Source organism: Pagrus major, chromosome 10 (genome assembly GCF_040436345.1).
Source record: "Pagrus major chromosome 10, Pma_NU_1.0".
Classification (NCBI taxonomy): Eukaryota; Metazoa; Chordata; class Actinopteri; order Spariformes; family Sparidae; genus Pagrus; species Pagrus major.
Window position 1 is genome coordinate 11,680,835 of NC_133224.1, and position 21,582 is coordinate 11,702,416.

Here is a 21,582-nt window from a genome sequence, read left to right on the forward strand (position 1 = left end):
GAACATTACCATCTTGGAGAAGGAGGAAAATCGAAAAGGGAGGATACTTTGATTCAGGGGAAGTTTTGTCCAAATGACAGAGCAATGAAAGCCCTTCTCACCTCCTTTAGGCCCTTGCTTTCCTTTCCTTGTGAATCACTATGATCACCAGCAGGAACACAGGCCTCAGACCTTAGTCTGGTGCTGCCTTTTACATTTTATTTACATTTTTGGACTCGGTAACCAGGGCATTTATGACGAAGAGTCTGTGCAGGTGGGTTCGCTTGAGCTCTATCTTGTGTCTCCTCCTTGTCACGGCGAGAAGCGGGGAAAGAGTTCATGGAAGGGAGGCAGCCGGCGCTGTGTGTGCCAGGTTTGTTTGTCACATCTCCGCCTGTCTGCGCCTTATGCAAATGGGCAGGGGGCTGGGAGGGACGGCTCCATGGGAAACTGCTGGTGCTAATCCAGCATGTTGAACAGGGGAGGAGAGGAGTACTTTTCAATAAAGCAACCCCCCCCCCCACACCCCCCACCCCTCTGTCAAGTCATACACACACACAAACACACACATGTACACACAAACACACACATGAACAGCGTGTTCTCATCCCATGTGTGCGTCCGTGCCTTCGAACAAACATCACAGGGGGGCGACACAAAGATGCACACATGAATTTGCTTCCTCTCGCTCCCTCTCTCTCTCTCTCACACACACACACACACACACACAAACACTGAACACCTGTTTCTTTTCTGCGCATCCAAACAGACATGCTTTAATATGTGAACAAATCCCACGATCTTAAGACCCACTCTCAATCCGCTGGGTGTAATACCAGGGTGCATTCAATGAGATAACAACAACCCTCAGTGTGATCGGCCTGTACTACCACCTAAAGATAGACTAATAACACGCTCCAGCCACAGTCCATGACTTAGACTATGAAATTTATGCAAATTTGTGTGGGAATACGCAGAGCTGAGAGTACTATTTAGGACTAGTGCGTTTTCAGACAGCCCTCTTTTATTCCCCGGGCTCTCCTCAACTACATTTTTGCAAACTGACGCAGGCCGTTGTCTGAGATCTCATGAAGAGATGGGCTTTTGTGAGATTTCTTGCCCTTTGAATGTCTTCAAATGCATTTGGGTTAAAGAAATAGCTTGGTATTTTGGGAAATATGCTTATTCACCATGGCAGTTCAAAGAAGCACATTTAGCAAAGGGTCATAGGTTAATGTTTAAGACTAGCATCAACAATATTAACCCGACATGCCATTTTAACTCAAAGGTTTTACTGTTTTATCTGTCATGTCAAAGAGGAACTCATACTATGATATTGATAGTGTCACGATACAGCGTTGCTGCAATAATTGATACATTTGCAAGTCAATCATTTAATGGAAGAATACAAAATAAAAAGGCAAAGTGGAGGAATTATTTGTTATTTGTGCGGTGGTAGTTTCACCAAATGTGACACTAACTGAGGTGAAACAAAGCACAAAAAGTGTCTTAGCTTAGCGCCTCTTTAACACACACACTGACTGCAACTTGTCCACGTTCGCATGTGCTATCATTACAATGTGCCACACGTTTTAATAAAAATTGCAATTTCGTACATATATCGTAATTTGGTCCCACCTCTAGGTACGGTATAACTCAACTGGAACAAATTAGCCAAACATGTCTGCTTTTCTAATGTAACGTTAGCTAAACAATGTTAGCAAACAACCAATACCTCGGCTAACTCCCGAAAAACAAACTTACCTTTTTGATTCCAATCTTCAAACATATTTTAATGAAGCACATCCTATTGTCACATCTGTTATTACTTAGTTAAAGAAATAGCTTGATATTTTGTGAAATATACTTACTCACCGTGGCTGCATCACCAAAGCTCTTGCGCTAGCTGTGTAAACACCAACACTCCCCAGGTAGTCCAGCTAGCTGCATGGCTAACTGAGCTAACAAGCTACCAGTAGCTATAACGTCATGGATGGACAGTAGTGGCGGTTAGCAGTTAGCTACTCTGGTTATATGCTGCCCCTATTTGTTGGGAGTATGAATTTAAGAACTGGCAGATTGAACATGTTCATTTTTTTTTTTTTGCTTTAGAGGTGCTGTTTTTTAACCTTTAGACACAGCCAGCTGTTTCCCTGTTTCCAGTTGTAATGCTAAGCTAAGCTAACCATCTGCTGGCTGTGGCTGATATTGACCTTCTCCTCTAACTCTCACCATGATGTGGAATAATTGTCTTTTTCCCAAAATGTTTAGACTATTCCTTCATGTGCAGTCCTGGTTTCCGAAACCTCTTCCCTTGTGGATTTACTTTAAGAGAGACAGATTTTATCTGTTTCGACAAAGTTAATGTTTTGATTCCTTTTTGTATTGAAATCATGAGCTCTGCATTGTCTGCACGGGAACACTTACAATATAAATCCTTCCCTTAGTCATAAACCAATAAAGAATCTGCCAAATTCTGCCTTAATGACTTCCAGCGAGATAAAGTGCATTACACTTACACTTTGAAGCCAGCAGACGAAAGGATCAGATTAATTCATTACCTGATTCCAACAGCACACAAGATGAATATTATATCCCTCCAATAAAACTTTGGGATGTGACAGAGTTCTTTGTGCTGGCATTGGCTCGTGTCCAGCAGCCCGGTCCAGCCTCTGCACTCACAGGGTTGTGTGAGAGTACTCGCTGTGCTTCCCCCCCCCCCTCTCCATCCTCTCTTTGGTACACAGTCGGACGCACGTCGGAGAACCGCAAGGCGCCGTTACCTCTCCTGGATCCATGAGGGTGGAAGGAAGGGGGGAAAAAAATGGACAAACACAAAGGCAATCAACAAATCCCCTTTGCTTGAGCCCTGCGAAACATAATAGGGCCAAATCATCATCTATTTAGCTTCGTCAAATCACTGACAGCAGGCCTTGATAAAAGAGAGTGGAAAATATGTAGGGTATAAGGCGCTGCCAAGACCCTCACCGACTAGAGCCCCCTATTGAAGCCAGATGTTGACTCGACTGGCCAATTTTGATAAATGGCATGATGATTACCATTATAGATCGGGTAATTTTATATCAGCATGCCACATTGTTGGTCCTCTTTAATGATAGCCAAATGAACTCTGGTTTGTTGCCCAAGGCCAGGTGGGCTCCTCTGATTGGTGTGCAGTGCCTCAACCTGCCATCAGGAGGGCGCCCCTGCTGCGGACAGGGCGCCCGGTGTTGTGGGCACCGCTGACGGCACCCGTCGCTGTCATCAAGTGTCCAGCTGAGCCCTGAGCCCATCACACAGCCCCGTAATGAGACTTAATTGGCGCTTTAGCCTGACTTTTGCCTCCTTCAATGTCCTCAATCCCATTAGAAGGGCTTACTAGATCAGAGCTTCATGTACTTGACACAGTGACCCAGATGGATGTTACCTCGTATGACCCGCCGAGGTCCCAACAGACTGATTCTGCCGTGGTCCAAACACTCTGGTCTGTCTCCCATTCCTCAGGGATTGGGGTATTACAGTAGATTAGCTGGAGTAATACCACGGTGGAGCACGGGTATGTGGGGTCATGGGATCGCTCCAGGACATGAAAACTAATGTTTGCTTTCAAGGGAAACTGCCACAGACACACTTGAGAATCAATGAAATCCAATTAGTTTAATACTTAACGTCAGATCGTCGTCTTTCCTCTGATTTGGCACTGTCCTTATTCCACCCCAGCAGCAGCTAGCCTTGTTTTGCTCTCTCTGAGAGACTTTCCTGTGTGCGGTGATCCTGAACGTTGCTACAGGACAGTTATTCTACAATGATAGGTTTGAATACCCTCTACTGCCTTCACAAATTACTGAAACAACCCTCCCTTAAGCAAAAAAATAATAATACCCTCCCCTTCTTTCACCTCGACACCCTAATAATTTTCATACAGTCCCTAAATCACAAAGAACAACTCGATGCTTTTTACTTTTCCCCGCAATTTCAATCGAACGTAGACTGAAGCCACTTTTGTGACGTCACTGTTTGATATTTTCATTTCCAGCTATTCATTTTTAGGATAGATGTCACTACGGAAGAATTAATCTGGGATGAGGAAAGTTTGAAAGACCACCTCCGCTCCCGAAATATTCAAACAACCCTAGTTTAAGCAAAAATAAATAAATAATAAAATAAAAAATCGCTCCCCCTATCTCACCCCCCTAATAATTTTCATACAGTCCCTGAATTGAAAAGTCCAACTCGATGCTTTTTGAATTTCCCAACAGTTTTCCAGCCAACTGGCTCGAGTACATAAATGTGGCAGTTTGCCTATTCATCAAACACAGACTGACAAATGAGAACTTTTACATTCAGCTCTCAAATTGCAATCGTTCAAAAACCAAATATAATAAAATAAACACGAGAAGAAACAGCCGTAACACCAGAGTCATTTTTGTAGCATAGCTCATTTTATTGTTTAAACAGTTTTGCATAGGAAATATATCCACTTCCAGTAATTGACTGCAGTAAAAACAGCTGCTAGCAGTATAGGCTGGATATAACAGTAACAATCACAAAAAGTTGAGCCTTTATTTACACTGATTTTAATCTTGTGGCAATTTTAGCCCCTGCACCAAATGTAACCAGCTTGAAGGCATCGCCTAATGCTCGGCGTTTCTAAAATCAATAAAAGAAGGGATATCAAGGCCTTCGCTATACAGTTCACAATGGACACCTGTGGCTCCTAAACTGTCAATGAAAAGATAAAAAACAAAAAAAGGTTTCCAAAAAGTCCTCTAAAACGTACATTCAGATACATACATAGACCTTTGCACACACTTGCAGTGTAACTACGATCACTACTGGAGACTGTTTACATATTGTTTTGTTGGTGTTGTTGTTGTTGTTCAGAATATATATATAATTCCACCATGATTCATCAAGTAGAAATGTGTGCGCAGAGGGAAGTAAAAGTGCCACAAGACCCAAAAATAAATCAGCCCTGCAGAGAAAAAAAAAAACTGGTGACTAATCTTCGGAAAAAAAAGACATAATTTTGATCCTTTCGCTGCGCTTAATGTAGCACTGACACCCCCCCAACGCCCCACTCCCCTCCTCCCGGAGACCGAAAAAGAAAAGAAAAAAAAAAGAGTGAACATTTCCTCTCTCAGATTTCCAACAAGCTTGATGTGGGCATTGAAAATTAATAAAACAAACAAAGAATCTCCAAAACCATCGAAGAAGTAATGACGAGCATATTTCCAGATGAGTTTGCCACATTCTCTTCTGCGTGATGGTGTGTTTTTTTTCTTTTGTTTTGTTTTTTTCCTTGTCACATATGAAAGTTAAGTCTATCACATTTTACAATTATATACAACAGACACTTGGACAGCTTGAACAGGCACTGCATTGCTATCTTTTTGTCTTCTTTTGGTGAATGTTACATCCTGTAAAAATGCTGGTTTTTCATGTTTTATAACAACCTGATGCCGAGTGACTAGCAGCTAGCCAACGTATGGAAGGTGTACTGTATATTGCTCATGTGGGATGAAAATGAAGCTCCTCTAACCCTCTCGGTAACTACAGAATGCGTGACATTCGTTTAAAGAAAGGAAGAAAAAAAAATCACACGTATTGCATGAGTGCCACAGGTCCTCCTTGCATAAAGTCGTCCTGTTTCTCGATGATCGCAGTGACGTAATACTAAAAAAAAAAAAAAAAAGTGTCAAAATCTGCCTCGGATACGGCCCTCGCAGCTGCTGACGGGTGGAACACTGATTGAAATATCAAGAGCTTTCTTTTTGACAGGCTACATTCAACACAAAGATGTAACCTTGCCCGAATACGCTATCAGCTGGAAGGTGTAGTACCCGACTCTGAAGCACCTGCAATTAATGTCATGTTTGTTTGTAGTGTGAATGAAGGGTTTCCTCACATCACATCAGGCATTGACAGCATGTGGAATGTGCAAAAAGATGTGATGCCCAGATGCTGCTGCTGATCTTTAAATAGATTTTGAAGAGCGTCGTCTGCGTACGAACTGAGACGACTGCTCGACGTCGGCCGATCTGAGCTATATGGAAATGTAGCACCGATCTCGAAAAAGAAAAAAAAAGAAGAAAAAGAAAATCTGATAGATTCATCGAGGACGTTTGTCACTGCAGATTTTACCCTGCTTCTCGCTTAAGGTCAGGCGCAATCTGACGGGCCTTTTTTTAATTCTCTCTCTCTTACTGGTTAAGTGACGTCACCTTCCCAGCTGCTACAAGGAACACACTCACACCACGGTCTTGTTGGACAAGAATTCACACCCATTTAAAAAAAGAAAACAAAAAACAAAAAAAAAGGAGATAAATCACATCACACTCGCTATGGCCACACTAATGAAAGAACAACAATTCAAATATTCATGAAGTGTTTTTTTCCAAATGGAAATATCTAAGAACTAATCAAGATCAGAAATAATAATATTAATAATAAAAAAAGCCTTCATTGTTGTTGTTTTTTTAATATTTATGGATCTGTATAGAATATTTCCCCCCTTTTTCTCGACTTCACGTACAGGATTACAACAACTGATGAAAACACTTTAGATTCTACTAATCGGGGGAATCCTGGAGAGTTCTAACTCAAATCCAGCCTCCGAAACAAATAAACAAAGAATCCCCAATTTTATTTTTTTTCCTAAAATGGAACTGACTCATTTTTCCCCAGAATTGAAGATTTACAAATAAGGGCTGAAGAGAAGAACTCTCGAGAAAGTTTACAGTGTACAAACTCCTGTCCCGCGGCAGGCTTTTTTTTTTTTTTTTAATCAATAGAAAGACCCTCATCTTCTCTCGTTGTGTAGTGTCAGAGGCACTCGATCACACGTCCGGCTCACAAAGTCTCACACACACACACACACACACACACACAGGCGCGCGCATGCACACGAACACCCAAGCTGCCAAAGCAGAGTTCAACCCCACAGACTACTGCTATCGACGCAATCAGGATATTTACCTTTATGTACAGTCTCCTATTCAAATAAACACCAACAGCACAGTGACCCTGACACATTTGTATCACACACACGCACGCACACACACACACACACACACACACTTGGGGACAATGCACTTCAGTGGGGTCTCCAATGGCCAAAGGCTGCAAAGCACTTAAAGTTTTTCTTTTAAAAGAAAGAAAAAGGATAAAACAATAAACAAAAAAGACAGAACAGTGCACATAGAACGGGGTGACTTTTTCAATTTTTTTCTGCATAAGAAATCTGGGTGAAGACGGAGAGATTGAGCTTGACTTGAGGATTATTTTTCAAAAGAACGTTTTCTGCTTTCTCAGCCCTCCGGCTGACGCCGGAGAGTCGTGCCATCTCTCCGAGGGGAGACGTTTCTTTCACGATTGTAAGGGAAAGAGTGCAAAAGGTGTCATAGCAGCAACGGAGGCGCTGCTCTCTCTGCGAGGAAATATCTTTATTTTATTTTTTTTTTACATTAAAAATGGTAATGATTGATATAAATAATGCCCTGGAATACGCCTGAGAGGTTTAGTTTAAGACTAGGTTGAAAACACTGTACGTTGGGGGAGAAGACGATTGCCTATGTGCTATTTAAGTGCTATAATTTTTCTTCTAGTTGATTCTATTTAAGCTTCTACTGGGCCACTGGACAGGAAGTTAGAAAACACCACGGTCCAGTGTTTACTATACGGGGCTCTGCTGGGGAAGTATCTCAGGAATTGACATATGTGCATATCGTATATACATTTATACAAATCTACTACTTATAAAATACTTTCTAAAGGCTTGCTTGAGCCTGTCTGCAACTGATTTCGGACAGGTCTCAGTAGCATTAGTCGGTGTGTGATTGTTGCGCAGGTCACAGGCCACTTCGCTGATGTGTTTAAGGCATCTACTTGGGAGTTGCATTCGGTGACGTCTGGTGTAAGATTCGGCAAAAAAGCGTGCAACGCTATCCGTCCGGCTTCGAGGGATCTACGACGAGGGTGGGAATCTAGGCGAGAGTGATTTCTTAAAATGATTGTCATACTCAAGTCAAGCCGTCTCTCCTGTGAAAAAATGAGCTCCTTCAAGGTCACGCGCTAGCACCCCAGGTGGAAAGTTGAAAGTAAGAGTCACAGTAGACCAATCAGTGACTTTGCAGCCGTAGAAAGACCAAGGGTGCATTTCTTTTTTTTTTATAAGTACTTCTAGAAAAATAACCGCCCCTCCCCGCTAAAACTCCCGAATTCAAAATACACTGGAACACCGTCATTCGGTAGGCCTATACGCTAAAGAAAGAAAGAAAAGAAAAAAAAAAAAGACCTTGTCATACACTGCATAGAAAGCAGTCCCCACTTTGGTCAATAAAAAAGGAAAACACCCACAACAACAACAACATCATCAACAACAACAACGACAAACAACGATATCAACAAAATAAATGCATTACAATATTGTCTATCTCCAAACTAGCCTCTAATAATTGACGCATCTATAAGCACTACCTACATAGGCAAAACTTGGTATTGCATAATTTTTCATAATTCTGAATTCCACCCTCCGCAATAGTAACTGGAAGATGAACAAAATGAGCAATAAGGAAAAAACAAAAGATGACAGGTTATTAGAAAAACCACCAAAATACTGAGAGAAAAAAAAAAAAAAAAATGCTGGTTGATTACAAACTTTTAAACGGCAACTATACACAGCCTTGATATGCAATGTAACTGTGAGATAGAGTAGTACATGAAGTTAAAAATCAACAATTTCATTCAGAGTACAAAACAATTCTTATCATAAAAATGTTAATTTTTTTTCTATAATGATAAATGCAGCAAAAAACAAGTGTAGTGATGTCTCTATATTCAAAGGCAAGGCACGTAATGTGGACTATATGTCATCGTGCAAATTAAGAGTATTGGAGAGATTTTTCCTTGTATAAATACGTCTGGACTGGAGAGGCAATGGCTGTGAACATGCCGTGCACAATTCTTAGATTTCAGGGATTTGCCACCACCTGGATTCATAATTTCAGCTTTTCAACCTCTTCCACTGTAGAGTTAACCTTGCACAAACTAGCTTTACACATAAGCCTACTGTACATTTGCATGAATTGTACATTTCCATGAATTAACACTTTGCATTCCATATTTATTTTTTTGTAAACATAAGCTTTAGAAGCTGATGGCCAAATGCATTATGCTCTTGATCTTATCGTGAACATTTTTTTAAAAAGAAAAAGAAAAAGAAAACAGAAATGCCATTTCGACACACTACGTGCGTCTCATTTCTTTGCTTATGTTCGGTTATTTTTTTCCCCAAAATAAATTAAAAAAAAAAAAATCTCCCCATAACGATGGGAAGGGCTCAAAAAGAAGTGCTGGTTTTGCTCAGCGCTGCACAGGTAGCTTAGTGCTTGCCTTCAACTGCCTTTCACGCTTGATGTTTCGCTCATGTGAGGAGACGGATATGTGACTGAAATCAAATTCAAATGTTTCCTTAAACATTTTACCCATAAATCCATTTAATGTTTAGTTTATCCCCCTTCCTTTAGAGTCTTAGGGCTGACAGACTGATAGCTTCCCTTCAAAAAATTCAATTGCACTTGCCTCTATCGAGATTTTCTTATGCTCCGTCTTTTTTATTAAATCCTTTTGTAAAGGAGTTGCAAATTCTCTAATGAGGGGTCCAATCTCAAGCCTAACATTTAGTGTTTTTTGAAAACCGCATCAAGAGTTCTCAACTCTTACCGTAAGTGTTTTAATTCTCAAAGTAAGTAGCAGTAAAGAATAAGCAAAAGTCAACACATTTTCCGAACAAAGAGTCGTATCACAGTAAACTGAAATCAAAACGGAAGAAGAAACACTCTGAATTCACAATTTTTTTTTTTGTTCCTATGGTGTACACAGTGAATCGTTTGACGTGGGAAAAAAGCCTCTTTTCAAGAGGCCTGAGCTGGAGAGCTTCGATTCTCGGAGCCATCCACCAGGCAGAGGTTGTCGATACGCAGACCTCTTCGCTTGTGTGTAAATCAGGATTTTACATCTTCCCCCAACATGGAAAAATAGTAGGAATTGCCGCTAAGAGACTAGAGTGTCATGCAATAAAACATTAAGGCATCTATACATCACAGTATTTGAATGGATTGAGAAGTTCTGCAAACACAACAACTGACTGGTGGGTGGTGGATGTGTGGGCTGGGCTCGGGCGAGGAGACAGCAGACCTGAAGCGTTCTCTCTTTTTTTTCCTTTTTTTTTTTTTCCTCTGAACCAACCCTCGTCTTCACTTCACGGCCAGTGTCCTTCATGGGGAGGGACGGGGGAGGAGGGGAGCTGGGTGGGGGGGGGGGAGGGACGAGGAAGGGGGACGATTGTGCAGCTCGTGCTGCTTTGCTGGTTTCATCCATGGCTGCGGACACCTGTAGTGCTAGCTCTGCACCACCAACACCCATCCACCCTGGGGGTCATCCGGGCCTCTGCGTTGCTCAGTTCCCAGTCTCAGCGGGGACCAGGGGCTCACCAATGATGTTTATGCTGTAGTTCTGGTGGACATTTGTTGGCAGAATCGGAGTCCCGTTCGACACTTGGAATGGAACTAAGCTCGCCCAGGTACCAGGACTGTGAGGAGACAGAAGAACAGAGAAGGAGAGGGCGACGGAGAGATTAGTCACATGCCATTAACTTGTTTGTGCAGTCAAAATCTGATTCTTTCTTTCAATTATCCTGAACACTGCTTTCGCTAATGACCGGCGTCACCGCTCCGCTGACACTCATCAAGGCTGAAGGTCTTAGTTTTTTTGTTGTGTTCGGACAGAAAGGGGGGGTAAACAAAAAAAAAAGGAAAAACTGGCTGAGCTGAGGTGATTCCACTTGATTCCCAGTGAAGGACGTCACGTGACGCAGGTCCTCTTCTCTGCATTGAAGGCAGTATAGAAAAGCATGAGAGGGGGAGAGTGATTGGTGGTGGTGGTGGTGGAGGAGGAGGGGAGGGGGTTTGTGTGTGTATGTATGTGTGTGTGTGGGGGGGGGGGAGGCACCCTACACAAAGCTGTCCCATCCCTATTCATCTCACGCTAATGGCAAAACAACACAGTGATTGTTCCTGGGGAGCAACGGTGCTAACTGAAAACGCGAGCGGGAACAAACAGCATGTTGTTCCCGTGGGGTGCTGCGCTACGTAGATGTCAGATAATTAGCCCCCCCCACCACCACCACCACCACTCGCCCCCTTCCCCCCCCCACAGGCCCCCAGTGTGCACTCATCCAACACCCTCACACACCAACCCTTCGCTAAGTCTGAGGATACCTGTGTCGCACGTTTGACAAACTTTTTTTCCTGACACGCTGAAGTCACGCGCAACCTGTACACATCAGGACAGATATGAAAAAAAGAAGAGCGAGAAAGTGAGGGGGAGGAAAAAGCAGATGAGGAGAGATGTTTTTTTGCGAGAAAAGATGGATGACGAGGAGGAGTTTTCAAGGGAGACAAAAACAGACAGAAGACAACGCTGTCTGCGTTTGGTGAAAGCCGCTGATCGACCAGTCTGCGTTTTATACAAATCACTAGTCACTCGTCTTTGACTTAAAACAATGCGAGTGCAAATTCAATTCACCTCGTGCCCTGAAAGAGTCAGACTCTTTAATGAGCGGCGACAGAAAGAAAGGGAAGATGCATTCGAAAATAACAAACGTCGCTCAAGTCTGAGGTTATGTTCGCAAAGAGTTAAAAGACAACCTCGAGGCTAATCCTCTCTCGCAGGTTTTTTTCCTCCCTCCCCTGTCCGACCCGTCCTTATGCTATCCTCTCTCTCTCTCTCTCCTGCTTTCTTCCCTCCCTCGCTCCGTCTCTCTTTCACCCTGCCAAAAATCATCGGACAGGAAAGGGGGGATTAAGTTTTTCCTACCTTGCTGAACAAAGAGCGCACAGAGTGGGCCGAGGGCTGCTGCTTTCTCTTTTCCCCTTTCTTTCTTTCTTTCTTTCTTTCTTTCTTTCTTTCTTTCTTTCTTTCTTCCACCCTCCCTCCATTCTTTCTTCCATCTCTCAGTGTTTTCTCTTGCCTTATGAAACTCCTCTCAGGTAATGGCTTACATTAAGGGGGACCACACAGCTACAAAAGCAGGCTCGCGGGCCTTTGTCCGCAGATCGGTTTTAATCTTGTTAAAATCGATGGCTGTCGGTCTGTATCTGCATCCCATAACCTGAGGCAGCGCTAAGCAGGATTTTTGATGTAAAGAACTGCTTTACTATCTGGCTGAAACACAAAGAGGAGGGGGGGGGGCTGAAGTCCTCCTGTCACTGCTAATTGAGATTTGCCTTATTAGTATGAACTGTGAGTACAAACTGTGTCCTTAAAGGAGCACCATGCAGAAGAAATTCACTCTCAGAAGTTTTATATTAATGAGGTAATAATACAAACTCAAAAATAAGAAAATAAGGTCCCAGAACACTGTTTGAGGATAGAAAGGTGGCAGGGTCCGCCACATATAAACAAAGTAAAACAGTATGAAACTGTGTTGTCCTTTAGGGCCAGACAATCTTTGCTGTACCCTCAATTTCAGAGGTCATGTTTTAAATGCATGACAGGAATTCTGGGTATTGTTGTTATTATCTGACAAACAGCGCTGTTTTGCTGTTATCTGGATGACATTATTTGCCAGCAGAGCCTCTATCCCTCTGTATTTTTTCTCTCCATACAAGTGGTTGCTTTGTGTTTCCGCACTCAAAGCACTCCGTCTTTCCTTAGGTAACCTTCAAGATGGCCTCCCCTTACCCTGTCCGAGCTCCCAAACCTCACTAATTCTACTCCCTGCAAGCACAGCCCGGGCATACAGCGTGCTTCGTTTAAGGATTAGCTCCCTAAATTAGATTATCTAATGGCATCTTAATGGATTGCTGACCCATTTCCTGCACAATGGCAACATGCGAGTCTGGCAGCGTTTTAATTTGGGGGCTAGTACTGAAGAGGCATTGCGGAGCGCTCCGTTTAAAGGGCGAGCCAGATAAAAGAGGAATCCGCCTGATCCCATCTATACGTTGGGACGGGTTTTGCGTGAATAATCCGTCAAAGAGGGACAAATAAAATAGAATTACCATCCAATCTTTGTGAGAAAATTAACTAGATTCAATTGGGATCTATTTTATCTGAGCTCATTACTGTACACACTCACATGGAGAGCTGAGGAGGAGTTAGTGAGTAAAATAAGAGACCTCGAGCTGCTGCAGGGGACATTTTTCTCTGCTACCTCCACTGGCCTATTAGGAGGCCTATTGAAGGGGGTTCTGCTGTGTGCATGTGTGTTTGCAGAAAAAAAAAAAAAGAGTTTGTAACTTCAGCGGGCGCAAAATGAGCTGTACACACACACACACACACTTCCAGGGAAAAGGGGAAAAGGGAGACGTAACAGGAAAAAGCTTAGCTCAGCTCGCTCTGCCATGGTGAAATGGTTCAGGTTCTCTCCCCCCTAGAGAGGAAGACATACAGTATGGAGGAAGAGGGGGGAGGCGGGAGGGTGAAGAGGGAGGGGGGCTTTCTTCTGTAGCTTTAAGTTAAAGAGAGTAAAGCATGACTTCAGCATAAAGTCAAACAAAGCTACGCTTGTTAAAATGTGGAAAGTAAAACATGGTCACGTGGCCGAAAAGCTGACCTGGAATGACTTCTTTTATTCAACGCGGTTTTGACTGTGTGTGTTCGAATTAGCTTCATCAAGGTTTGTGTTATGAAACGAGGATATTTTTGTTGTTGTTGGGTGTGAGTCCAAGAGGAAAGCCATATTTCAAACCTTGAAATCATTGTGCAATTTGTGTGGTCTTTCAGCGAGAGAATAACACAGCAGTGAAATAAAATCATGACAGAAATATAACTTCTAATATTTGTTGCTTTCACAAGTTTCACAAGAAATATGAGGTTTCTACTTTTCAAAGGCTTTTTATGACTTTGTATACTTTATGGTGCGTTTCAAAAAAAACCCAGCAAATTCACACAAGAAATCTTGAACATAAATACAAAGATCAAACTTCTGTAACAGGATAAGAGACGAACCAAGCTCGATCAGAGCCAGTTCTCTCTTAAAGGGGGCGCTACGTAGTTTTGGAGAAGAAATTCAAACTCAGAATTTTAATATTTACGATATCTTTGAGGTAATTCTTTTCCATAAGTGAATAAACAGGCTGTTCTCAGAGGAAAATAAGGTCCCCCAGAACACTGTGTGAAGCTAGAAAGGTGGCAGGGTCCGCCACATATTAACAAAGTAAAACAGGATGAAACTGTGTTGTACTTTAAGGTCAGTTTGTTTATTCAGTCATGGAAACAAAGAGAGTTTGTTTATTTAGATTGTTTAGACATACAATAATCAGTCAATGAAGATCTTTCTCCTCTGATTAAGATTTCTTCCCCAAAACGACACAGTGCACCGTTAAGGTTTGAGAGCAAAAAAAATGTTTAAAACTCTAACGAGGTAAAAGCACTGCAGATTACACAGAAAGGTGGGGAAAAATGCAAGAGTGAAAAGTGGATGGAGGAACAGAAAGGCGAGAAAAGAACAAGGAAATGTTTTTCTTCAGAACAATGCATGACCTCATCTGAAAAGTCCACAACCACTTCATTAACACTTAGAGCCACAGTCCAGACACATTAGATTTATATGTGACTTTATATAGGAAGAAAATCAGCTAAATCATTTATTATATGCTGTTATTAATTCAAGTTTGTGTGTGTGTGTGTGTTCGTGTGGTGGAAGAGAGACGGCATGAAAGAATGAAAAGGTTACCTTTGCCAAGTAATCCCCAAAGTGTCGTCAGTGGCACTGGGGCCATAATGCCTGCCGTTTTGAGTCACGCTCCAGTCACACTTCCTCAGCTGTCAATTGAAACCTAGCAGTCAGATCACTGGGCCAAGACAACTTCCACTTCAGATTACACTACAACTCAACACTGTATACACAGAATGCATGCAGAAGAGCCTAAAAGCAGGAGCAGCAGAAATGTAAAAAAAAAAAGACTCCAAATGAGTCCTGATGTAAAAAAACAGCCAGTATAGTCATTATCTGTTGGGTGGAAATAAAAGAGACATAAAGAAAAAGCATGCAGTCACAGTTAGTGGTAACAGCTAACCTGGAAGTAAAAAAAAAAACGGAGTTAGTTAGTTGCAAATGTGAGGGGCATCATATCTGTAGTTCATCTGTGAGCGCTGGTTAGCCAGTGAAGCCGTGCAATCCACTGGATGCATGCACCCTGTCGATAATCATTGCTTCACTGTTAAGTGCACTTTAAGATTCAGGAAAGGAGTACGCATGCCCTCGAGCATGCAGACTTTTTTTTTCATTAGCTAACTGTTTTTATTGATTAGGGGTCAAAATCTGTACAATGAAGTTAAAACCGCACCCACGCACACACACATATACACACGCATGCACGCGCACGCTAACCCCCGTTTCCTCCCCCCCCACTCTTAAGACATGCCAACCTTACATACAGATTACAAATTACTGCAACAAAAAAGCCACACACAAACTGTGTCTCCTTTGCATGCATTATGCGAGCGCACGTGTCGGCAATCCAGCTGAGAGCTATCTCTGCCAATACCAACCTAACCTTGCCCTGTGGTCAACACATTCATTTAGTAATGCATCGGGATAAAAACTGCACTGTTAGCACTCTGCGTGCAGTGGCAGACGTTTTTGCAGAGGCTCTTAAGAGGGATTTAATCAGATATACGCACACGCTGAATATTCAGAGCCATTTGCGGCGGTTGGAGAAATGTTTTTTTTTTCCTTTTCTCCTCTGAGCACCTGGACGGACGCATCGGGAGAAGATGATGGTTTCCTACTTAAGGCATACTTAAATACAGTGATCTGTTTTTGTTATGTTCTCTGGGACGAATGTAAAGTGCGAGAAAATGAGAATTAAAGGGGCGCTATGTAGTTTTGGAGGAGAAATTCATATTTTCAATATTAATAAGGTAATACAAATTAAAAAATATTATTTTTTTCGGTTACCGATTAAACAAGCTGTTCTCAGAGGAAAATTAGGTCCCCAGAACACTGCTTGAAGCTAGAAAGGTGGCAGGGTCCGCCACATATAAACAAAGTAAAACAGTGTTGTCCTTTAAGGTCAGTTTGTTTATTCAGTTTATGAAACCAAAGAGTTAATTTATTTAGTTTGTCAAAGCATAAATATCCAATCAATGAAGATCTTTCTCCTCAGATTCGAATTTCTTCCCCAAACCTACAGAGCGCACCTTTAAGGAGAAGCTTTCAATAATGACCCTTCTTTAAATCACACTTTAATATATTAGTTTAACTTCATTAAAAGCTGCCCTAATAAACTGAATAGGAAACAATGCATCTTGTTCCATCCACTGTATTTATCGAGGGTTGGGAGACTAAACCCCCGCGCCGCTCTCGCGCTCTCCAGCCTGACAAAAGCTTGGAGAGAATGTGCGGGCTGGGCCAGACGCTCGGTGCCACCGCTCCTCGAGGGGCTCGCCATCTGTCCGCTGGCACCGGCACATCAAGAGTGGCACGGGCAGCGGGGAAAAAGGGGGGACGGAGCCGGGGAACGTTAGCAAACAGATGCGGGCAGATTGTGGATTAGGATCCTTCCTTAGATAATACCAAATGACATCTGATCACGGATCTTTCCCAGCGGAATGCTAGATGGTGGCATTCCCTCGAGGGGTTAACCAAGGCGAGAGATGAATGGAGGGTTTTCACACATTCGCTGCCTGGGAATCGTAGAGCAGGTGTGGGAGCGTGTGGTGGTGTTGTTTTGTTTTTTTTTCGTTTTTTTCATTTTTGAAGCCTACTGTGTGTGTGTGTGTGTGTGTGTGTGTGTGTGTGTGTGTGTGTGTGTGTGTGTGTGTGTGTGTGTATCCAGGGACTTCTATTTTAGTGGTGCCACATTTTTAAATAGGTCCTGCTCTAAAAAAGTAGGTTGTTTTCAGCTTTACTATCAAGTTATCAGATGACTAAATGTATTTCATAGTAATGAATTAATATAATTATGATTCATAGTTTGGGATTAACACTGTAGCAGCAGATTGGATCAGCATCAGGAGATCTATGTTTATGCTATATTATTAAAACAATCATTCCAGTTTGCCAAAAATTAAATTGCCTTCTGACTGGAGCCGCAACGGTTAGTTGATTAAACTTCCAGTCGATCGCCTAATTAATGGGCACTGTGTAGTTTTGGAAAAGAAATTCAAACTTAGAATTACATCATTTATAATATTACTATGGTAATAATACAAACTCGGATATATTTATTATTTCCATAACTGAATAAACAAGCTGTTCTCAGAGGAAAATAAGCTCCCAGAACACTGTTTGAAGCTAGAAAGGTGGCAGGGTCCGCCACATATAAACAAAGTAAAACAGTATGAAACTGTGTTGTCCTTTAAGGTCAGTTTGTTTATGTAGTCATGAAAACAAAGAGAGTTTGTTTATTTGGTTTGTTTAAGCATAAAAAAAGATATCAGTCAATGAAGATCTTTCTCTTCTGATTTTAAATTTCTTCCCCAAAACTACAACTACAACTATTTTCATAATTGATTAATCATTTCAGTCATTTTTCAAGCTAGTTTCAGCTTCTTAAATGTAAGGATTTGCTGCATTTCTTTGTCATTTATGATAGTAAATGAAGAGTGTTTGGGTTTTGGACTATTAGTTGGACAAAAGAGGCTATCTGAAGAGGTCAATATGGGCTCTGGGAAATTGCGATGAGCTTTAATTTAGCAATTCATTGTGCGAATAATCTTTAGTTTCAGTCCTACTTCTGATTCCTGTTTTTACTCGAAAAGAAAACAAAAAAATCAAAGGTAGCTCTGACAGCAGCAGAAATGGATGCAGTGCGGGACATGCCTCTATCCATCATACAGCCAGCCAGACAGACAGATAGACAGACAGACAAAGAACAGTGCACCTCCATGATCCTAGCCCTTCGCTGACCACGTTTAAAGACCTAGGCATGTATGTGTGACGTTCTTCCCTTTCCAACCAAGCCTAGCGACAAACGGCTGCAGCTAAACAACTCAAAGTGTCTCTAAGCCTCACAGATCCCACACAATAAACATCCCACCGCCAGATGAAGACAATGACAGAGTATTCTGTGAAAGTGTTTAGTCCTGATGGACTTGGCTCGGTGTTGGCCCGCTCCGCCGGGCCAGAATCCATACCGCAGAAAACAAAAACAACTGTCACAAGCAGAAGCATGATGAATCAACGTGAAGACTGTTTAGAGTTCCCTAAGCCGACATGAACATTTATCCGTCTGGATATAGAACGTAATAACCTTCTAGAGAGGTGTCACTGTTGTGCTTGGAAATCCTTCGTTCTTCTTTTGAATTTTAAGCCGCTGATGTGTTTATCTTCCCTAGGCCTAAAATAATTTATGTTGTGTCTTGTCAGTGCAACAGGATCACAAAAATATGTTTTAGGAGCATTACATTTTGGATGATTACAAATTAGGAAATAAAATAACAGTGTTTCTCATTTTATTATCATACCGGAGGCGGATATTTATATATCTGGCTGATTTACGCTCCAAAAATGCCTCACATTTAGCCTCTGGGGGCAAAGCTTTGGACAAAATTCAGTGGCTCATGCAGTTTCACTCAGACTGCTGCTGTCTAGTGTAGTCACTTTGTGCCTCAGTGAAAGAAGTAGCAGGGCTACAAGAAAATGTGACAAACTGTGCGACATCAGCCAAGTGAATCCTCCCTCTCCTCCTCCTTCTCCTCCCGGGTGGAATAAAAGCATCCCACTACTGCTGACAAACACTCACAGATTTTTTTTTTTTTTTTTTTGCCCTACTCTGATTTTAGGAAAAAATGGGGAGTAAGAAAGGCAGAGAGGGAAAAAGGAAAGCCTGAAAGAGGAGTGAGGAAACAGAGGCCAGCTTTGTCATTTTTACTAAACATAAAAAAAAAAAAAAAGGCGAGCTGAGGAGAAACCCAGCGATCATTATGTAGCCGCGTGCAGATGCATTCAATTAGTTGTGGTTGGAAAAGCCTTGGCCTGAGACCAGGGCTTTCAATAAGACGGGGTGGGGGAGAGCACTCTCTCCCCGTCCGACAACACCGCAACACTCCTAACCTCGCAAACACACACACAGACACACACGGGGTCAACACATATGTTCCTAGGACCGACGCTGGTGCAACCGCATGACGCCAACGCTAAATATTCAGCTTGTGTGCCGCAAATGAGGGAGTGTACTGATTACATGTGCTGTGTGTGTGCGTGTGTGTGTGTGTGTGAAGGAAATAGAGCTGAGCACATTACACTCGCAAAGTCACCCACATGTCCCATCCATCTTGTGAGCAGTGGCCACACAATGACAGTGAATTTCCTGACACTTTCATTTCTTTCTTTAAAGTGACCTTAAGGGAACAGATGCCGTTTTTTCTAGTCTAGACTGTAAGATTTCAACTCAAGCACACACCACAAACACACACACTCTCAAAATTACACTTATATATTTATCAATACTGAAAATTCAAGAGAAAATGTACAAGTGCTGTTGTCATTTTTTGCCCGCATGGATTACCGATATGAGGTTAATTCTACTTTGCTTACAAAATGTATTTTTGCACTTTTATAAAATATATGCTATATTATAAAATGGATGTAATATCCTCGAATTCAGCTACTGAGGATATTAAATTGTGGGTCATTTAAAGATCTTTAAGCGTCCCTTAAAATAAAATGTTTAATGTGTTAATAACGTTAAAAATTAACACTATAGTAAAAAGAGAAGTGCTTAAATAATAATGATTTGATTATCACTATAACCTGCTATCCTTAGACGTGCTAAGCCTCAATCTTTTTGAGGTATGAAAAACTATGTGTTGATAATGTTTTAGGTCAATAACTGCTATGCTTGACCTCAGCCAATGAGAGCTGTGATCTGTTCTGGAAAGGGCTCTGACCTAACGAGACTTCCTACAAATCGAATTCAGAGTGCCACAGGCTTTTTTTTTTTTAGAGGGCATGGATTTCACATTTGATGTATGGGGAGATGTGGGACAGAAAAATGAAAGGATAACAGGAGCTGAGTGCTGGTGCTGGTGCTGGAGGGGAGTGAAGATCTCACCTGTTGCTGGTGGAGGAAGGCGGGATCTCTCGGGCTCAGGCCTACAAAACGGTTAGCCGTTGGGGTGCCAGGGGCTGAGTAGCCTGGGTAACAAGGCATCACAAAAACACAAATACATGCTTGCATTACAAATAGTATTTCAGCAATTTACAAGTAGCTGCTGCTCTCATCCAGAGTTACTTAGAGCAACAATAACAACAGCAATTAATAGTAAAAAAAAGTGCATGTGGAGTCCCACAGGGTTAAATTTTTTTTACATATTTCTTCACAAATACTGTTTTGCTAGTCTTGTAATGTTTTTTTTTAATTTGAAAATTTTTCCATCGATGTGTTACGGATGATTTTATACTGGATATGTTAGTTTTGGACTGCCGTTTTTGGTAAAAGAGCAACTTGAAACCATCTATCTAAACTTAACCATTATCTCCAAAAACTACATAATGCCCCTTTAATGCAGTGATGTAGATGTGTACACTGCGACCTCACTGATGGCACACAAGCGCTGCAACAGACTTGAAACTTTACATGCTGATTTTTAGCCTGGTATTAAGTTTTAACATGATTCTTCTTATTACCATTATAAGTTCAGAACCTTAGCGCTCTCACAATATTCATGAGCATACGGAGTAAGACAAAAACACATCCCACAGCAATGAAATAATGAAAAATAAAAAAAATAGTTGGTCTTGGCAGTATTCCTCAGCAGCAACGCTTGGTGTTTGGTGGATCAGTAACGGCTGGTGCGTACTCACCTTCTGTGGATGTGGTGATGGGCTTGGTGTCGGGCATGGACAGCGAGACGGGTCGCACTGCGCCGTGGTGTGGGGAGGGAGCCAGAACTGGGGTGAAGTGGCCTGGGACCTTTCCTACCACCTGACCACTGCTGTTAGGCTGCAGGTGGGGAACGAAACACAATTCAGCTCAAGTGTATTATTTCGAAAAATGATTTATTTAGACCGGGACTGTTCATGCCAGACACGTGGAGTGGTTCACTCCCATCTCTGGAGTTAATCAGCCATTGTTTTCAGTTTGTTTGGTAAGCTGAGAACAACGGTCAACACCACCTAAAGTATCACAATATCACAAGCAATCATGCTCCGGTAAAGGTGGCGCATACACTGCATTTTGTTTTGTCTGCCACTAAAACCTCTAAACTTCTGCGAGGACAAGCAAACTGTGTCCACTGACTTATGTTTACAAGCTCTCGCTCGCTTGTAAATGTGCAGTCGGCCAGATCTCAATAAACCAATACAAGCATGTAACAAACTACACTTTTCCAGAACGGTTAGCGCTAAACAAGCTGAATGTCCTGTCCCCCCCCTTGTTGCGGCAGTTAACTCATCTTAACTGCTCTGTCTGGCCACGCAGACCTAAAACCAACAACAAAAGGTGACCGGACGGCTCTCAGTCTTACATTTAATGCCCGGCGTGGAGAAAAGATTTTAGCACTTTCAGCCGCTCTGTTGTCACAGTTATTACTAAAAACTCTGGGGGGGCACCAGCAACAATAGATCCTCAGTCACTTACGATGGATTTC

General features: G+C 42.1%; 1 protein-coding gene across 5 annotated transcripts in view; it reads right to left on the bottom strand.

Moving 5' to 3' along the window:
- Nucleotides 1-4,399: 4,399 nt before the first annotated feature.
- Nucleotides 4,400-21,582, bottom strand: part of LOC141003588 (nuclear factor 1 B-type-like) — a 71,267-nt gene continuing 54,084 nt past the window's right edge. For 3 of the 5 annotated variants that reach the window (XM_073474967.1, XM_073474966.1, XM_073474965.1), the window contains exons 9-12: nt 20,798-20,936; nt 20,046-20,128; nt 14,720-14,808; nt 4,400-10,570 (exon numbers count right to left, since the gene is read on the bottom strand). In XM_073474967.1, coding sequence (XP_073331068.1) covers nt 10,438-10,570; nt 14,720-14,808; nt 20,046-20,128; nt 20,798-20,936 — 444 coding nt within the window. In that variant the 3' untranslated portion in view covers nt 4,400-10,437. The remainder of the gene's footprint in view (nt 10,571-14,719; nt 14,809-20,045; nt 20,129-20,797; nt 20,937-21,582) is intronic. The other 2 variants (XM_073474969.1, XM_073474968.1) reach the window with 1 other exon arrangement.